At 43.5% G+C, this 18,580-nt stretch overlaps 2 protein-coding genes across 4 annotated transcripts; both read right to left on the bottom strand.

The window, feature by feature from the left end:
- Positions 1-1,900: 1,900 nt before the first annotated feature.
- cep85l (centrosomal protein 85L) lies at positions 1,901-10,606 on the bottom strand. Its single transcript, XM_079339374.1, has 13 exons — positions 10,122-10,606; positions 9,104-9,268; positions 7,294-8,066; positions 7,034-7,113; positions 5,756-5,873; positions 5,511-5,678; positions 5,235-5,387; positions 3,992-4,146; positions 3,585-3,702; positions 3,441-3,491; positions 3,184-3,249; positions 2,712-2,898; positions 1,901-2,638 (listed from the first exon to the last, which is right to left on the bottom strand). The coding sequence occupies exons 1-13, from the start codon at positions 10,168-10,170 to the stop codon at positions 2,433-2,435; spliced, it is 2,289 nt and encodes a 762-aa protein (XP_079195500.1). The 5' UTR covers positions 10,171-10,606; the 3' UTR covers positions 1,901-2,432.
- A 622-nt stretch (positions 10,607-11,228) lies between these two features.
- LOC306821356 (uncharacterized protein) lies at positions 11,229-18,363 on the bottom strand. 3 transcript variants are annotated; one of them, XM_079339739.1, is made up of 6 exons: positions 18,062-18,363; positions 14,098-14,180; positions 13,943-13,991; positions 13,447-13,569; positions 13,189-13,281; positions 11,229-12,540 (listed from the first exon to the last, which is right to left on the bottom strand). In XM_079339739.1, the coding sequence occupies exons 4-6, from the start codon at positions 13,549-13,551 to the stop codon at positions 12,232-12,234; spliced, it is 507 nt and encodes a 168-aa protein (XP_079195865.1). In that variant the 5' UTR covers positions 13,552-13,569; positions 13,943-13,991; positions 14,098-14,180; positions 18,062-18,363; the 3' UTR covers positions 11,229-12,231. The 3 variants fall into 3 exon arrangements, 2 of the variants coding, with proteins under 2 accessions (XP_079195865.1, XP_079195866.1); XM_079339740.1 differs by having other exon boundaries at positions 13,447-13,521; positions 18,062-18,362; XR_013778780.1 differs by lacking the exon at positions 11,229-12,540 and adding an exon at positions 12,818-12,937 and having other exon boundaries at positions 13,447-13,521; positions 18,062-18,356.
- Positions 18,364-18,580: the final 217 nt, after the last annotated feature.

The raw sequence follows: 18,580 nt of genomic DNA, 5'->3' as shown, positions 1-18,580 counted from the left end.
ATTGGAAAGGACATGACATATTTCTGTCTCTAAACCAATAAATACTCTGTAATTGGATGATGTCAGCACTGCTGGTTACTAACTGGGTCCTGATTATCCAATCACAATCATGTCATGACTTTGAGCATGCTCTGAGAGAGTGTCAGACCTCTGACAAGACAAGCATGGTGGAGCAGCTCCAGAGAGGGAAGCGCAAGTGCCCATTTTCAGTCAAAAATATACATTTATGTTCATGCTGGCCAAAAAAACTTTCTGTCAGTATAATTTTAACTGTTACAAGTAATAATACATGAAGTTATTTTGAACATATATCATGTATTTAATTTAGAGGATTTTTTCAAAGTCTGATGTCCATTGCAATGGACAGCAGTAGTTGGGCGAGTTAAGCTAACACCCAAATGTTAGGTGTTAGAATATAAAGAAAAAGCATACTTGTAAGCTTTTCATTGGTAAAGCATGATGCCATGGTTCAGTTATTCATAATTATGCAATTTTTAATATATATTTTTTGTACATAATGTTCTTGTAGAGCAGGGGTAGCCAACCCTGGTCCTCAAGGGCTACTATCCTGCATGTTTTAGATGTCTCCCTCTTCCAACACACCTGATTCAAATGATTATCTCGTCATCAAGCTCTGCAGAAGCCTGATAACGATCCTGATCATTTGAATCAGGTGTGTTGAAGAGGGAGACATCTAAAACATGCAGGATAGTAGCCCTCGAGGACCAGGGTTGGATACCCCTGTGGGGGTGGCTCTGCAGGACTGTGTCCCAGGTGTGGGAAAGTTGGTATGTTCCTTCATCCCGGTTTGCAGTCCTTGATGCCCGTTTTCACCGTCTCTTTGATCCACCGGTGGAACTTGTTGCTGCAGTAGCCGAAACTGGTCAGGTAAAACAATTTCACCTTCCTGGCCTTTAAAAACAAACATTATAAGGGTCTTTTTCAAACCGTCCACTACACCCTCGCCCTACCCACTACCCCTCAGTTTGCGCGTCCACGCGGAGGGTCCGCCATATTAAGTCCGTCTCAAACCACTTAGTGGGGAGTGGTAGTGGGCCATAAAACCCTCCGCCAGCGAGTCTGCACCGATGCCCACTTGATGATCACGTGTAACGCCTATTGCGTCCGCTAGTCACAGAAGGAGTGACCTGTACAAAAGTAAGTTCTTTGTGTAAGTGTTTGAACAAACCAAAACACTGCTCCAACTAAGATGGACATTTAATATGATCATACAGACGTGAACAACTTCACCTGTTTATTGTTTTAAAGGATCAAATAAAAGACTCCTCTTCTTTTCTTCCTTCTGTTCACCTGTTTATTTCATTGTGTTTCGTATTTAAAGGGACTGTTGCAAAAACTAAAGAATATTAAATTATGTTGTAGACAACTTCGCACTCTTATTTATTTATCATTGTTTTACTTTTGATTTCTTTGTAAAACTTAATTTCGGCTACAAAAAAATAAACGTCTTGCAGCTGTGATGTTCATTTACAGTCTCCTTGTCTGCTTTCATTTAAGACAACCTGTTCTTTGATATTATAATAAATTAACATTAAATTATAAATTATAATAAAGAATGTGGGCTCCATCTGATCGTTTTGCCTTTAGTCTACACTAATATACATTTACTAGAGAAAAAGAATCTACATAAAGACTTTTACAGAATGCATTACCTACATTAATAATAAGCCGTTCCCCCAGGATGCCGCTGAGTAACCATGGTAACACACACTTCCTGTTTCCACCTGAGAGAGTGAAGTTTGTCCCAAAGCCTGCTGCTGTATTTCTACCCTCCACCTGGATGGAGGGGACTTCATTCAGCTGAGTGTGACTTCTGACGGAGTGCACTCCGTCACGGAGGGGGAGTGTTTAGGGGTTGGTTTGAAAAAGGCCCAAAGACTGGTGTGATGTCTCTTTATTAAACACCTGCATAAATAATGAATGAATCATAACACTTTTACAAAACAAAGAAAGCTTCACAAAATGAATTCATGAGACACAGAAGTGTTTCATGAATGAAACCCTCAAACTGACAAAGTACAAATATTTTATATGTTAGTGTTATGTGGAGTATTTCAGTGTTGAGTGAACTGTTCGCCACTGTACAGTTATTTAGGATGACAAATATAAAAAGTCTCATATGTAAAAAAATATAATTCATATATATTAATAGTGTCAAAGAATGTAAGCTTGCTGCACGTTCATAAAGGTCCATCATCAGAGATACAGAGGGGCTCATGCTGGATTTCCTTCTCCCTTTGTTCTGGTTGCCACGGTAACCTTAAGCATTTAAAGTGGCAGACACGGTGAAGCATGCAGAAAGAGTCAAAGTGAGTGAGTTCATTTATTCCTGCACAGAGAGTTCACATGCTGTTCTTGTTGATAAAGCAGGTGGTTAGTCTGCTGCCTACAAGCCGGTGGAACAGACAGGGTCAGACTCCAGCAGCAGGAGGGTCCTGGGAGTCTCCGGGTGTCACTGTGACTCTCTGGGAAAGCGTACACTGGCTGTGGCGCTCTGAGATGCTCCTCCTCAGCTCGTCGATGTCCCTCCTCAGTTGGCTGATCTCCAGCAGCTTGAAGCGGAGCTCCTCCTCCTCCGCCCGCCTGCTGTCGCTCTCCTCCGCAGACACACTCAGAGCTGCAGAGAAACATCAGGAATAATGAACTTCACACACACAGAGTGTCACAGTGTGTGTGTGTGTGTGCGTTACATTTCATGCCCAGCAGCAGGCTCAGGTTGGGCTCCTTCCCCTGAGCTCTCTGGCTCAGGATGCTGCAGAGCGTCTGCAGGTCGAGCAGACACAGAGACATCTCCTTCAGCAGACGGCCCACTTCAGGAGCCTCAGCGGCGGGGAGAGGAGGCGCAGGGGGCCCCTCCTCCTCCTCCTGCTCCTCCTCCTAATCAGGGAAACAAAGACATGCAGCAGGTCAAACATAACCTGACAGACCTTTTTTTTATTGATCTACGACTGTTACAGTAACATGAACAACGCTGACTGCTTTGATCTCAGCAGGCCGGCTGCTGTTCGAGGACGGGGACAGATGGGTCTGATCTAAGCAGAGTGGCCTTTCTATTTCAATAAGCTGTATTCATCCCACAAACAGCACCATGACTGTGAGTGAGGAAAGACACTGTGTTGTCATGGTTACAGAGTCAGAGAGGGCTCAGAGTGTGTCACATACCTGGGGGGGAGGAGCCTGCTGTAGAAGAGACACGCCTCTTTTCTTCTGCAGCCTGCTGCTGGTGGTCTGCAGACACAAACACGTGACTGTGATTTCCACCTGTTCATTCTCCTCAGACCAAGTCAACAGATGGTAACATAGCAAACCCACAAAGAAACCTTTTCAGAATTCACCACAGGAAGTGGTCCAGCATCATTTCACAATAAAAGCACCAGATGCTAGGTCTCATCTTTACTGAAACAGAGGGAGAGTCGTACCGTCAGTTTGGATGTCAGCCTCTCGATCTGTTCTTTCTGATGTTTGATCAGCTGGAAGGAAGAACACATTGTATGTTAGTGTGTGTGTGTGTTAGTGTGTGTGTGTGTGTGTGTGAGAGAGAGTTTGTGTGTGTGTGTGTTTACCCTGCTGCTGTGGTCCTGCTGCTCCAGAAGTTCAGAGTTTTCCACCTCGAGCCACTTCAGGTCCTGAACAGGTAACCTGACACCGTCATCCAAACACTGCTGCACCTTCTGCTGCAGACTGAGAGAGAGAGAGAGAGAGAGAGAGGGAGAGAGAGAGAGAGAGAGAGGGAGAGAGAGAGAGGGAGAGAGAGAGAGAGAGAGGGAGAGAGAGAGAGGGAGAGGGACAGAGAGGGAGAGAGAGAGAGAGATAGTCTGACTCTGTAGCTTCCTAAGGGCACTGGGCCGGTCTCTCCTTAAAGGGGTCTTGCAGTCCTCTGACCCCTTTGTTTTTTTTAATCGGGGTGTTCTTCTGTCTTCACTGTTTGTTCGTGTGGTGTCTTTTCTGTGGTGTCAAACAGATAACTCACCTGTGCACAGACGCTATCAGCTCCGTCTCTCTCCTGGCCTGCAGCTCCATCTTCAGCTCCTTCTCCTCCAGCAGAGCACAGCCCTCCTGCAGGCTGCTCTCCAGCCGACTCATGGTCTTCTCCAGGTGTTTGGCCTTCTGCTGCACCTGTTCCTGCTGAGCGCACACACCCACACACAGAGCGTAAATATGACACCCCCGTGGACCCCCCCCCCCCCCAGCTTCAAACATGTCTGCTGTCAAAACAGGCTTTTTGAATGGGTGTGTATGTGACTGTCTGCAGACGACCTCTAGTGGACACTTGAAGAACTGCAGGAGGTTAGCGCTTGCTTTCACTCAGGGTGATCTTGAGCTTCCATGGCATCAGCGTGTCCCATGAAAAGAGAGAACACAGCGGTGCAGCCGCATCAGGATGACCCTGAGTGTGATGTAGAACGTCAGCCAAGACTGCAGGGAGGCCTTTCTCAATGCCAACTTATCAACTTCATGTCATCCTTACATTTGCTTTCATAATCCGTCTGTAATCCGTCAGACTTGTAGACTGGTATACTGCTCATGCATATAATAATGTAAGAGGTTTCACATTGTTAACACTGGCTACATGGAAGCACTGTAGACAACAGCCTGATATTTGTCCCTGCTTACATGTCCTCCCTCTGTTGATGTGGGAGTGAGCCGTCCTTCAGCTGGAGTTTGGTGGCCAGTCCTGTTCTGCTGACGTTATGGAAACAGTCGGGCTGAGGTGCTTGGCTCACTCTAACAAGTATTGTCCAGCTACACGAGAGGACATTAAAAATGACATCCAGCCACGTTCTTCTTGTTTCTTTAATAGCTGGAGTTCAAAGCAAAGCCACATGCTGGTCTGTGCAACCTACAACCGAGCCATCACTCCTCCGCTCGCCACAAAAAACAATGGAGCACTTTCACCAAAGTTTTCATCAGGTTGGGGGCGGAGTCAGTGGAGTCCATGGGGCGAGTTACCGGCAGAGGGGAGGCTACTTTTCATCTGGTGACGTAACCAGATGAGAACATTTGAAATGGAGCGTTTTTCTATGCTGGAAGACTTTTACACACCACGTGTGTGTGTGTGTGCCAGTGGACTCACGTTACCTCATATGTGCTCATAAACACTGCCAAACTCCATTTTTCATAAAATGTCCCCTTTAATAATGCCAGGCCTCAGGATGCAGACCCTTTGATGTGTGTGTGTGTGTGTGTGTGTGTGTGTGTGTGTGTGTGTGTACCTTTTCAGCCTGTCCCTGCACCTCGTGCAGTGTGGGCAGGTCAGACAGGTATTTCTCCAGAGTCTCTATGCGCTGCTGTTTCTCCTGGTTCTGCTCGCTCTCTCTCTGACACTTCTTCTTCAGGCTGCTGATGTAACGATCTCTCGTCTTTACCTGTGCAACAACCACAATCATCAGTTCAAATGTTGAAATGTGCCACACAGTTTTGGCCACAGAAGGATTTAGAGAAGCAGACAAAGCAAACAGAGGTCAGTAGAGTTGTCGGTGTGTTGGTACCTTCTCCTCCAGCTTTCTGATGTCCTCGTCGTATTTCTGTGACACTTGTTTGAAGAACTCATTTAAATGCAGGACTTCAAGTTCGGCCACAGCCAGCTTCCTGCCGAGCTCTTCATCACAGCACAGCCTATCAGAGGGCTGCTGACATGCTGCTTTCAACAAGGGTTCCTATTGGACAAGCAGGACCTGTTCTGTGACTTCTTTCAAATCAAACATGCAGGAGATAAAGTGTGTGGATGTGTTACCTTCGCACTCAGGATGTGTGTGTGCTCGAACCAGCCTCTCTGGCTGTGCAGGACCTGCTGCACTCTGAGCTCGTTTTCTCTGATCCGGGCGTGGATCTGCAGGATCTGCTGCTTCTGTCTGAAACACACACACACACACCATCATCATCCTTTCCTCTCTCCACCTCCCCGGTTACGATGGCAATTTCTGTCATTGTTTTGAACCCTGACCTGGCCAGGTGCATTGTGGGAAACAGTAGGTGAGGGAGACTGGTAGTGTCAAACTGCAGATCTCACATTTGTTCACATCCTGCTGTTTAGCCAAATCAGTCTGTACTTCTTGTATGGCAGTGTCTTAACCTCTTGACACTTATCGTCACAAACTTTTATCAAACTGCTATTCATCCATCCATCTATTCATCCATCCATCTATTCATCCATCCATCCATCCATCTATTCATCCATCCATCTATTCATCCATCCATCCATCCATCCATCCATCTATTCATCCATCCATCCATCCATCCATCCATCTATTCATCCATCCATCTATTCATCCATCCATCTATTCATCCATCCATCCATCCATCCATCTATTCATCCATCCATCCATCCATCCATCCATCTATTCATCCATCCATCTATTCATCCATCCATCCATGCATCCATCCATCCATCCATCCATCCATCTATTCATCCATCCATCTATTCATCCATCCATCTATTCATCCATCCATCCATCCATCCATCTATTCATCCATCCATCTATTCATCCATCCATCTATTCATCCATCCATCTATTCATCCATCCATCCATCTATTCATCCATCCATCTATTCATCCATCCATCCATCTATTCATCCATCCATCTATTCATCCATCCATCCATCTATTCATCCATCCAACCATCTATTCATCCAACCATCTATTCATCCATCCATCCATCTATTCATCCATCCATCCATCTATTCATCCATCCAACCATCTATTCATCCAACCATCTATTCATCCATCCATCTATTCATCCATCCATCCATCTATTCATCCATCCATCCATCTATTCATCCATCCAACCATCTATTCATCCAACCATCTATTCATCCAACCATCTATTCATTTATCCATCTATTCATCCAACCATCTATTCATTTATCCATCTATTCATCCATCCATCTATTCATCCAACCATCTATTCATCCAACCATCCATCTATTCATCCATCCATCCATCTATTCATCCATCCATCTATCCATCTATTCATCCATCCATGTGTGTGTGTGTGTGTGTGTGTGTGTGTACCTGTCGATCTCCAGCTCTCTCTGTCTCAGCAGTCCCTCTTTCAGCTTCACCAGAGTGGTGACAGGAAGAGCACTCTGCGTCTGAAAACAAACACACTTCAGTCAGTGACAAGTTGTTCCAGGTGAAGTCACAACACAGAAATCCATCCACTGTCAGCGTCCTCTGCCTTTGACCTTCTTCATCTTCACTTTCTTTTCTCTCATTTTCTATCTTTCTCGGCTCCATCCTCTCTTTTCTTGACCTCCTTACTCTCCTCTCACCTGGTTGAGCCCTGGCTCCTGCTGCCATGGCGACAGGCTGTCTCCAGCTCCGCCCTCTGCTCTGGGCCTGTACTCCATCTGCTCGTTCAGCCACATCTGCGTGCGCACTGCCGGCTGAATCGGGGAGCTCCTGTCGCTCTGCTGAGCCAGCAGTGAGTCTCCCTGCGTGGGTAAGCTGAGAGCGAACATCTGTCCTCCTCCCCGGGACACTTTAGCCTCAGGTAAGGCGCTGTAGCTCATGTCCAGGCTGCTGTGTTTAGCCGGTGAGGACAGAGCAGAAGAGACGGAGTGCTCTGTTTCCAGACCAGTGGACTTGCTGCTGTGGAGGTAGCGGTATCCGGGAGCAGCGCCTGGCGAGCGTAGCAACAAGGTCCGACCGAGAGAGGAGGAAGACAAAGGGAGATAAAGATCAGGGTTTGGAGCTCGGGGTTCCTTTCTGTACCCGTAGAGCACGCCTCTGTCCAGGGAGCCCCGTGAGTCGGGGTTGTGCGAGTCCCCTGGTGTCCAGGTGGAGCTCTTATCGCCGCCCGACGACAGCTTGGTGAGAGACGACCACTTTCGGATCGGTCTCTGCTGCTTCATGTCCAGGCAGCTCTGCGCACTCAGAGGTGTGAGCGGCTGACACGAGCTGCTCCAGAGACCCGAGCTCCCAGGGGACGCTGAGGAGGGGGACGGCAGTACGTGGACAGTGGGGACGCCATCTTCATCTGGGCCGAAGTGAGTGTGGGACAGCGGCTGGAAGGACAACGGTGTGGTGCTGGAGCTGGAGTCATCTGTGGGAAGAAGAGACAAAGTGACCAATCACATCACTCGTCAAAACAAAAGACAAACACACTCAACCTCCACTTTACACGCTCATTTGAAACACAATCATCTTGTTTCCATGGCAACTCGTCCAACAGCACTGACCTGTGCCAAAAAGTTTCTGTAACGGTGTAACATTATCTTCTCAGAATGACATTTCTGATGCATGGAACCAGGACTGAACACGTCGATGATTTCTGTTTTTGATTAGTCACAGCGCCACCTGTTGACAACAGGAAGTCACTGCTTCTGAATTAGCACTAACCATAGTTACATGGTTATTTGTATCTTCTTCAGAGGTGGTGTGGATCATCCTAAGACCCTGGCCAGACAACACATTCAATCTCAAACGCTGTCGCCAAACGGACGCATCATTCGCCATCAAACAGGAAGCAGTATTTTGAGTGACTGAAGATAGTGGTAGAGTCATGATAGCCATAACTCTAACCATAGCGCCCCCTACTGTAAGGAGTGAGTACTACCTCCCTTGTAAGATGTTCTCTTTGCTCCAGATTTCACAGCTGTCGAGACAGTTCCAGCCTGAACTGGAAAGGAGGATTTGATCTTCACCATGGGGCCAATTTCAACTGACCAGTGCTACGACATAAATCTGCTCCTTGGCCCCACCTCTGCTGCTCCCAACACAGCCTGACATGCACAGGGTGCGAGGGCCCTTCACCTCTTCTGCTTTTATTTTGTCTGTGTTTTAATTCTCTCTTGTTGTCTCCTACCCCCCCCCCCCCCCCCCCCCCCCACACACACACACACACGAACTTTTATTACTATTATGAAGCGACCTTGGGTTTCTTGAAAGGCGCTCTATAAATCCAAGCTATAAATATTCTTATGATTATTAGAGAGCCTGGCACAGCAGAAGCTCCACATGCACACACAGTCAGACGTGCACACACACACACACACACACACACACACAGCACTGTGCTCTCATGCTGCCTCAGCCATGTAACGCCTGTGTTAGTAACTCTGAAGATTGTTCACTTCATACCCTCCATGCTGTCAGAGCAGTAGGTGCCGATCCCTGTGTCTCCACTGTCAGACACCGTGCTGTGTCTGCGTCCCCCCCGTGCAGCTTTCCAAGGACCGGGGGGGTCTTTGTGCCAGCCTGTCTCATGGCTGAGGACCCATCCTGAAGAGCTGCTGCTGCTGAATCCTGAAAACAACAATCAGAATAAACCAGCAAACAAGGATGTTTATTCATTCTCCAAAACGTCAGGTATGTAGTTCACAGGTTTTTTTTGTTGGTAAGATTACTTAACATTATAATTAGCAGAGGCGCTGCTTGAAAACAGGCAAGTCAGGCAACTGCTTGGGGCCCCAGATGAGTAGGGGCCCCTGAGTTTGGGCAGTGCACACATTGCAGAAATGTTGCAACAACAGTAGGAAACCTCTCTTAGGTGTGGCCCTGCTAAGCATTCTGAAAAGTCCAGTTAGCCAGTGAAATGTCAGGAAGTCTGTGTGTGCACCAAGGACAAATCAAACAGGGGAAACAAAAGGAGTAAACATGGGGACACTGGTAGTAAGGGCCCCTAGCTGAGGCCGAGGGCCCCATCAGACTTGAGAATCACCACGTATAATTAGCTAATTATTGTCTTAGCTTTAATGCTAAAATGAGTCTTGTAAGCAAACTGTGTGTGTTCCAATCATTGACACTGTTCCTTTCTATCTCCACTTCGATCACTCAGGTATCATCCACATGTCATGTAAACTTCAGAGGGCCAATCATGAGCCTATTAGTTATCAATAATAATACAATGTTTCTGAGCGCACGTGAAGGCAGCATCATTACACGGGATAAAAACGTCAGTTTTTCCTTGATTACAACTTCCTGAGAGCCCTTTTCTAGAGTTATGTATAAATGATTGGCTTTTAACGGGACGTGATGACGTAGGCTAGCGTAATAGCACAGTCTCACATCCGATCCGTTACGTGCTAGCTGTCTGCAGCTGGCCTTTAAATGGTCCCGTGGTTTATTTCACGAGGTTTACCTAAGCTTCCCTTCTTACCTGCTTTATTAGAGTCGGAGGCGTCCTCGCCGTCGCTCCGGCTCCACATGCTGTCTCAGGAGGATTTGAGGCTCTAAGCAGAGACAAAGACAGCTCGAGAGGAGGACGGGACAGAAACCCGCGAGGCCAGAGACACGGGGACCCGATAAGTCCTGGATTAGAGACCTGAACCGTGTAAATAACGGTGTGCTGTTATTAAAGCCTGGGCTCTGGCTGTCCCGGGATGGACGTCCTCTGAGTGGGAGCAGTGACGTCAGGAGCAGCAGGCTCCTCCCCCCGCAGCGCTAAAGCAAAGAGAAGTTCGGCTCGTTCTCGGGATCGATTCTTTTGGCTCAATCAGTGAAAGGAATCTATTATTTAGTGTCACGAATTAATCTTCATTAGAGTTTTTCCCGATTGCTGACACATATTTCTCAAAGGTTGCGCTCCATTTCTCAAAACTGTGAACACAAAACCCAGTTTCCAAACTACATTCAAAAAATCTCAGACTCCTTTTGCAAAACCAAACGTTCATCTTATAATAGTTCAATCTGTGCTCAAAACTGAACTTTGTTGTCAAATTGTGTGCCCATTCAGTCACAATTAAAAACACTACTGAGCAGTCACTAAACACTACATATAGAACAATAGAAAACACAATGCTCAGGACATGAAGCTGGAGAAATACATGTTTATTGTTCACTGTAGGCTATGCATTTTGCAAAACAAAAAACCTGTGCATTTAGCACTTTAGCAGTATACCTATGTAAGCCTATGTAAAAATAAAGTACAAAAATACACTCAAAGAAATAACTCATTGGATGAACTCAATTAAATTGAGGGCAGGATTTCCATCCAACATATATATGTTGCCCCAACTCAAAAGTAGTACATTCTCACAATACAATAAAAATGAGTTAGTCCAACTAATTTTTAGAAAATAAAGCCAAAATGAAATTATTGCAGTAACTAAGCAAAATTGATTTACATTTGTCAGACTAATTTTTAACAAATACAGCTAAAATGAAATTATTTTGGTTACTAAGCTAAATTGATTTATATGTGCCCAACTCAAAATTGAGCAAGCTAAAAATCCCTGTTGATCCCATAAAAACACATCAGACAAAACCTGGTTGGTATTTTTAATGTAGAATAATCCTTAATTCAACAATCTTGAATGTAACACCACAAGATGTCAAATTTACTTGCAAAACACAAACCAAAATGTTGATTTTGAGTGAAAACAAAATATCAAGTCAATTTTACATAAAGACCAAGATGTCAGATTTGCATACCAACACAGACCACGAACTTAGTTTTGTATAAGATGTCAAATTTACTTGATACAAAGCAGAGAACTCAGTCTTAGTTATAAAACACCAAGAAACAGTTTTACCTTTTCTTAAATAACTCAAGGCATACTTTACAAGAAATGGTTCTCCAAAATAGCTTAAAGTGGTGTAAAAACACCAAGCACCACAAAGGAAACTGCAAAAACACATCTGAATTCCTGCTTAAGTGTGCTAATGTAGCCATTAGCCTTAATGTACTAGAGTTAAAGAAAAGAAAACAAGGCAAAAACTAAATTCCCATGGATCAAATTGGCAACAAACAAAAATAAATAAGAAAATTAACATTCGCAGACCAGGAATCTGATATTAATGGGATGCTAGTAGAAAATGTCCTTTGAATGTAAGCCAGTAAAAACAAAACATGAGAACAGTACTAGCTATTCATAAAAAAAATTAAAAATTAAAAATTCCAAAATCTTGAAACAAACTCAATCCATTTATCCTGAGATGAGTGATGGAGGAGACAATGGATGCGAGAAGTGTGGAGGGTAGTCACACTCAGCGATAAAATGTGGAGGTAAAGTGAGCAAACTGTTCATCCAGTCTAAACCCCCGTAATCTCTCTCCACTCCCCATGACTGCATATCGTGTTGATCGTGTACTTCCAGCAGTTCAATAAACAGCCTCTTCTTCCCTGTAACTTAAGTCAATTCTGAGTCCAATTCTCAAGTCCAAAATGTTGTAGGTCATAGATTATCTTTATATGGGGTGAAAAGGCAAAAACAATACAACCAAAAATAAAGATCCGATGATGAACTTTGCCAACAAGTGTTCACCTCTCATGCAAACAACTTGATTTTCAGCTGCTGTATCTTTGTGTTCAGCTTGTGCCCATCCAGGTTCATTAGGATCTTCTGGAAAAACTCAAATGTGTATTTGAGGTTGTCTGGAAAGCTTAGATCCAGGGCATAAATGAGCCCAAACATCATTATGACCCCCATGATGACGCTGTCCACGTTGCTCAGGACTTTGATGCCTTCAATAACAACTTCCACATCCTCTGGCTGCCTCTCGCCATCTCCGCAGATTATGTATATCCCCATGACCGTGAGGGCAATGTCCCTTTCTGCATCCTCAGTGGCGGAGGCCTGAACAACAACACAAAAACATAACGCTTGTATTTGATAAAATGCTGAACACCACTAACAGAAAATCAACTGTTTTGTGGCATGCATCTGTAATGTGTTATATATGAATTTGCTTTTTTTTTTTTAAGTCCTCATTGCTTGTCAAATCAATCATGTATGTATCATGAGTTAAACGTGATTGGAAAGTTAACATATACATATATACATATATACGCATATATATATATATATATACACACACACACATATATATATACGCATATATATATATATATATATACATATAAAATAATATGTTTGACATTGGGCCAGTAAATAACTTCAGCAAGCAGCCATGAACATAATGCAATTGCTGCAAAATGATCCTTTAGGCAACCACATCCCTATAGAGATGGACCTGTGGGACAGAAATAGCTATTTTACTCCACAGGGCCTCCGACCATTTGCCACTACCAGCTTAGGAGACTCTGACTCTGTCTTTTCTTGCACCTACCAGTGATTTCAAACAAAAATAAAAATTCAAAGAGCCACATTGTTTACAAAATGCCAAAAAGTTGTAGTGTGTTGAGCTCAAAGGACCACAATATATGTAAATATGAATCTGTAACACTATTTCATGCTACTGTGTAAGACGAACTATTGACTTACCAGATATTCCTTGAAGAAAGTGTCTGGATCTTCATTGAGGTAGATAACAAGGCTTCTCAGGATGCACTCCCTCCTGGTGTCAATGTCGTCACACTAAAGCAGGGGTGAAAAATCAAAACAGAATTTGGCTAAATATTGGTGCAACAGTGGCATAGGGAGGAGGGCAAGTTGACTAGAGGGTGTGAAAAAACAAGATAAACTAACATACACACACACACACACATAAATAAATAAAACGGTTCGACTATTTCTACTTACCAAATCTATTTTTGCCAGAACGTCTTTGATTTGTTGCCCCTTCACTCCTCCTTTGCTTTTGAAGATCTGCATCAGCTTGAGTGAAAAGTGGTCCAGTTGTGACATAAACTTTGACTTCAGTGGCTTTGTAGTGATCCGCAAGAACTCCTCATTAATCTGAAAAATATACTTTTAAAAATCTTTAGAAAAATTTGGCATTTTCTTACAGTTAAATATCAATACAAGTTACAAGTTAACTTACTTCACTCTGCTGGAACAGGGCAGGCCATCGGTATTTGAATTCCTCAATCATGGGCCTCTGTTCATGACACTTGAATGTAGCTACTTCTGCTGTTTTGGGAGTTTGCTGTTTACCATGAACTTTGTATGTATGTATGATTTAGTAGCTTACTCCATGTACTAAAACCTGCATGGGCAATCTGCATATGGACATGGATAGCGATAACTGCCCCTTAAATGCCCGTGAGTCTGCCTAAAATGCTGCCACAACAAATACCTGCTAGATAGTTCCAAACTGCATTCTTTACACTGCCACATTCATAGTCCTGAAATAGAGAATAAAGAGAATTAGCATATATAACATCACATCAAAAGGATGACAATGATAGAGATCAGCTTGTACCAGCATTAAACACATAACCTATTACTTACAATCACTAAGAGGCTGCCACAAGGAGCTTGGTAACGCTTAACATTAGGAGGCTGCCACATGAAGCTTGAAAAAAATGATCAATCTGCAAAAGATGATAACATTAAGTTGTGAGTGCAAGTACCAGAATACCCAGAAATGCAGACAAGTTGAAATTGAATTAAAGCTCTGACCAATAAAACAAGATAACATTTGAACATTTGAATAGGCTACCCATTATTTGACAAACAATTAAGTTTCAATAATCAAGTTCAAGACATGAGATTATTTTAAATTCTGCCATTTTATTAAAATAAACACAGGAACAATATTAACCTTCCTGCATGCATTCACTGACCATCTATAACTTAGAATCTACATTTACTGCTTAATCGACAGCTTTACTGAAGGAGAGAGGGTGTAAAAGAGGCAGAGACCGGCGGAGATGATGGAGTTCAACAAAACAGGGCAACATAACAATTATGTAACAAAATAAATCATTTCTATTTGAATTTTTTATTTATATAGTTTTTCTATTAAACATTGCAGCAGGGAGAACTTCTTCATCAGCTCCTCGCTCTCCTGCGTCCTCGTCTCTGCTGCCTCCTACTGAAACCTCAAGTCCTCTTTGATTGGGTCCATCAGCTGCCTTTCGAAGTCCCTCTCTCCAACAGGATCTGGTGCCTGAACTTCAACCAGATCTGTGTACATTGCGTGTCCGCTCCTGTCCGTCAAGGCTCCGTGCATCTTTGACCGTCCTCAACAGCCAGCTGCAGTCTCCCTCTGCATCACGGAGAGCACAGCCGGTCTGGAGTGCTGAGACAAACGAATTCTCGCGATAATAAAACAGAGTCACTCGCGATAGCGCAAGATAATACTCTGTATGAGGTATAAAACACTATGGCTGTGTCCCATTCCAGAGGTTGCAGCCTTCGTGGGCTGCATTCTAAGACCGATTACGTCACACCGGCGCGACAAGTGCTGTCCCAATTCAGCGGCTCCTTCGAATGCAGCCGAGAAATGCAGCCTTCCTTTCCCCGATTTTGGAGGCTTCAACGGTTGGATCCTTTGCAGCCTTCCCTTCCCAAGATGCATTGCGCGCAAGGGACGTTCAACATTAATGTAAACAATGGCATCCTCAAGCCCGACCTGCGGAGCTGATCTGAATTTCACTATTAAATGCAAGTATTTGATTTTATTTCATTTAAATAGTTAAAGATATCCATGTTTAAAGAGGAAGGCGACTGTTTGTTGATTCCTGCTCACTGACGATGCGGGAGCTGTAAAGTTAATGCTGTAAAGTTAGCGATAAGTTAGGCTAAAGTTACAACTCGACCTGATGTTTGTTGAGTTAACGTTAGTTTTTTTCTTACTTTACTTTGTTTTTAGTGGAGTTAACAGACATTGCTACGTACACAAATGATCAAGTTAAAAGCATTTCGACGGTTTGATATGACTCCAGCAGCCAAACAGAGTAAAGCATAATTTAACGTCACATTTCTTAAACAAGTTTTGATTTTAGGCAGCAAACTGCTTAGATGGTCCAGCTGCAGGGGAAACATGATCATCTGTTCACAGGAGTGAAGAACACAGCCAGCTTAGCTTGGAGGTAACATTAAGGAAAACAACCATATTATCACCATTTAACCATCTTGTACTTAAGGCTATAATTAGTTCTCATCCCATGTAAAGCCCACAATAATATGGATAATATAATGGATGCAAACTAACTTTCTGTCTTTTAAATCCAAAATAGGGCATCCAAATAGATCATTTTTGAGGCCTGTGTGTTATTGTTCACCCTGGTGTAAACCTGCTTTCCCTTTTCTAGTGTTTTCTCTGTAACAGGAACTATTCTGGAGTCAACGGGCTGGAAGTGTGTCCAGTCAGTCTGTCTGTCTGTCTGTCCAGGGCCAAAAAAAAAGGGACAACCTTAAAAAGAAATACATGTCATCTGTGCATTCACTTGTGAATGTGTATAAGTTATATTCACACGAATGAATAAACTGACTTTTGCTAACATTTCTGTTGCTGTTGTTGTCAACTGTCATGATTAATTTAATCTGCAAGTGTCCAGGATCAGGAGAAGGTGCGAGTTTGGCCCTGGTTTGTCCTCATGGATGAGGTGTTGGAAAAGAGGCAGTCCACCTCAACCCCTGTCCTTATCGCCTCCATCCCTGAGGACAGACCAGGGCCCAGCGAGACGGGGGACCAGGAGGAGGAGAGGTCAGGAGAGAAAGAGAGGAGAGCCAGGCAGGAGAAAAGAGAGGGACTTCGAAAGGCAGCTGATGGACCCAATCAAAGAGGACTTGAGGTTTCAGTAGGAGGCAGCAGAGACGAGGACGCAGGAGAGCGAGGAGCTGATGGAGAAGAAGTTCTCCCTGCTGCAATGTTTAATAGAAAAACTATATAAATAAAAAATTCAAATAGAAATGATTTATTTTGTTACATAATTGTTATGTTTGCTATGTTTAATATTATTTTAATCTATGTTTTAATTTTATCTGGACTATGAATGCATGAAAGTGATTGAACAAGAAAAGAATTGAATTGATAACTTGTAATTCATTGATTAACTCATTTGGAGAAATGCAGCATGATTCACTACAGGTGCAAACTAAATCACAAGAAAATAATCTGAGCTTCCTCGCTGTCACACACTGCTTTAATCCTCCAAGAAAATATTTAGATTGCACACTATTTACTGTACTGCCAGCTACCTAACTTAGAGAGCAGACAATAAGCAGACTTGTTTCAATATTTAAAATGATCAATAAAAGGATGTGACATAAAGCTTCAGTTCCAGTGATGAATAAGTATCAAGGAGTCGCTGCTCGTACTTTGCCTCAGGAAAACAAGGTAAGAATATCAGAAATACAAGAGCAGGTTGGAAGCATCTGAGTTTTCTCTTCTTCCAGTCCTCATAGCTTCCATACTGTATACAGTTAGCCTGGCACTATAGGGAAATGGAATTACGAAAAATGATAACCTAATGGTAACAGTATGAAGAGAATTATTACAACCTTGCTTCACCACTGTGAAGCAAGGTTGTAATAATTCCTGTCTATTGTGGAGATTATCAACATGAACTAGCATAGCTATAATAAAAACAACCAGCAGAAATGAAGTTAAACTAAACTTTGATTTATTTAACACAAAAAGGTAAAGTCTATTTCTATTATTTAAAAATCTATCGCTAATATTCTATATTTATTATATTGGGGTATTTACATTAAATTTTATTCAAAGAAAAAAACAAACCCAGGCTGTCCCTGTGCTGGACCATAGCTGGACAGCCGGACTCTCAGCCTTATTCTCACGCTGCTGGGACTTCTCCACCATGAAACAAACCAACATATTGATCTGTCAGAAACTGACGCTGTCAGGGTTGCTAGGAGACCGAACAGTTAGTAACGCAAGTAGGAAGACCAGACCGTCTCATTTCGGAGACTGCGTGGATCAGCCTTCGCGGTCCACGGAGGGCGTGGCCTTCGTGGACCGCGAAGGCCACACCCTCCGAAGGCTGCAACCTCTGGAATGGGACACAGCCTATATAATCCTTATAAACACATTCAAACACACATACAGGCAGTCTCCGGAATGCCGGAGCTGGCAACGCAGCGGACCCAGTGGAAGCACATACATTGAATAAAGTAAAACTACATGGGCAGACATTGCATGCATTTATCTCCGACTGTCGTTTCAATAATCTTACCCGCTCACGCTGGTCCTCACGTTCACCCCGGCCTGACTTATGTTATATAAAAAGTTCACCTCACAATCATCTTGCAGTTTTCCGACTGCCGTGTTCACGTGTGGACTATTAAGCTAGCGGCAATGGTGGAAGTTAACAAGCTAGCATGCAAAGTCGGACTTTTAAAGTAAAGTTCGCCCCCCACAAACATTGCACGAATTGTGGTATATAGCACTGAATACACCAGCGGTACAGTCTACAGTACTCCAGTTATAAAAAAAATTAATACTTACCAAAGACCGAGCTCCAACCTGCTGCAGGTTTCCCGATTCCTGTTGATGCGGTCCAATCCAGCCGAAAGACGTTATGCTAATGAGTTATGCCCGCGAAGATTGTGCACATGCGCAAAGGGCGGCTCCAAGTTCTGAACTCATTTATTTTGCGTTGATCAACATCAAATCAATCCCATAGGATCAATTATGAGAAAGTTTATGTTTCACTGACTAAATATATATGTCTATATTTTAAAACTCGATATTTTTTTAATAAATTCAACAATACTTAAGTGTGTCACATCTAAGAAGGGCTTGAATCAGTTTTTTGAGTGTATACAAATGAGAAGTGCATGACTAAGCCACCGCATCATGTCTCCATACTTGGTCCGGCCACAGGACTTCATCCTAATCACAGGCCACCTTTTGTCTGGCGAAGAGGGAAAACAAAGTATACATGGAATAGATAGATAGATAGATAGATAGATAGACAGACAGACAGACAGACAGACAGACAGACAGACAGACAGACAGACAGAC

This window comes from Symphodus melops (assembly GCF_947650265.1).
Source record: "Symphodus melops genome assembly, chromosome: 1".
NCBI lineage: Eukaryota > Metazoa > Chordata > Actinopteri > Labriformes > Labridae > Symphodus > Symphodus melops.
This window is presented reverse-complemented; position numbering and strand designations above follow the sequence as displayed.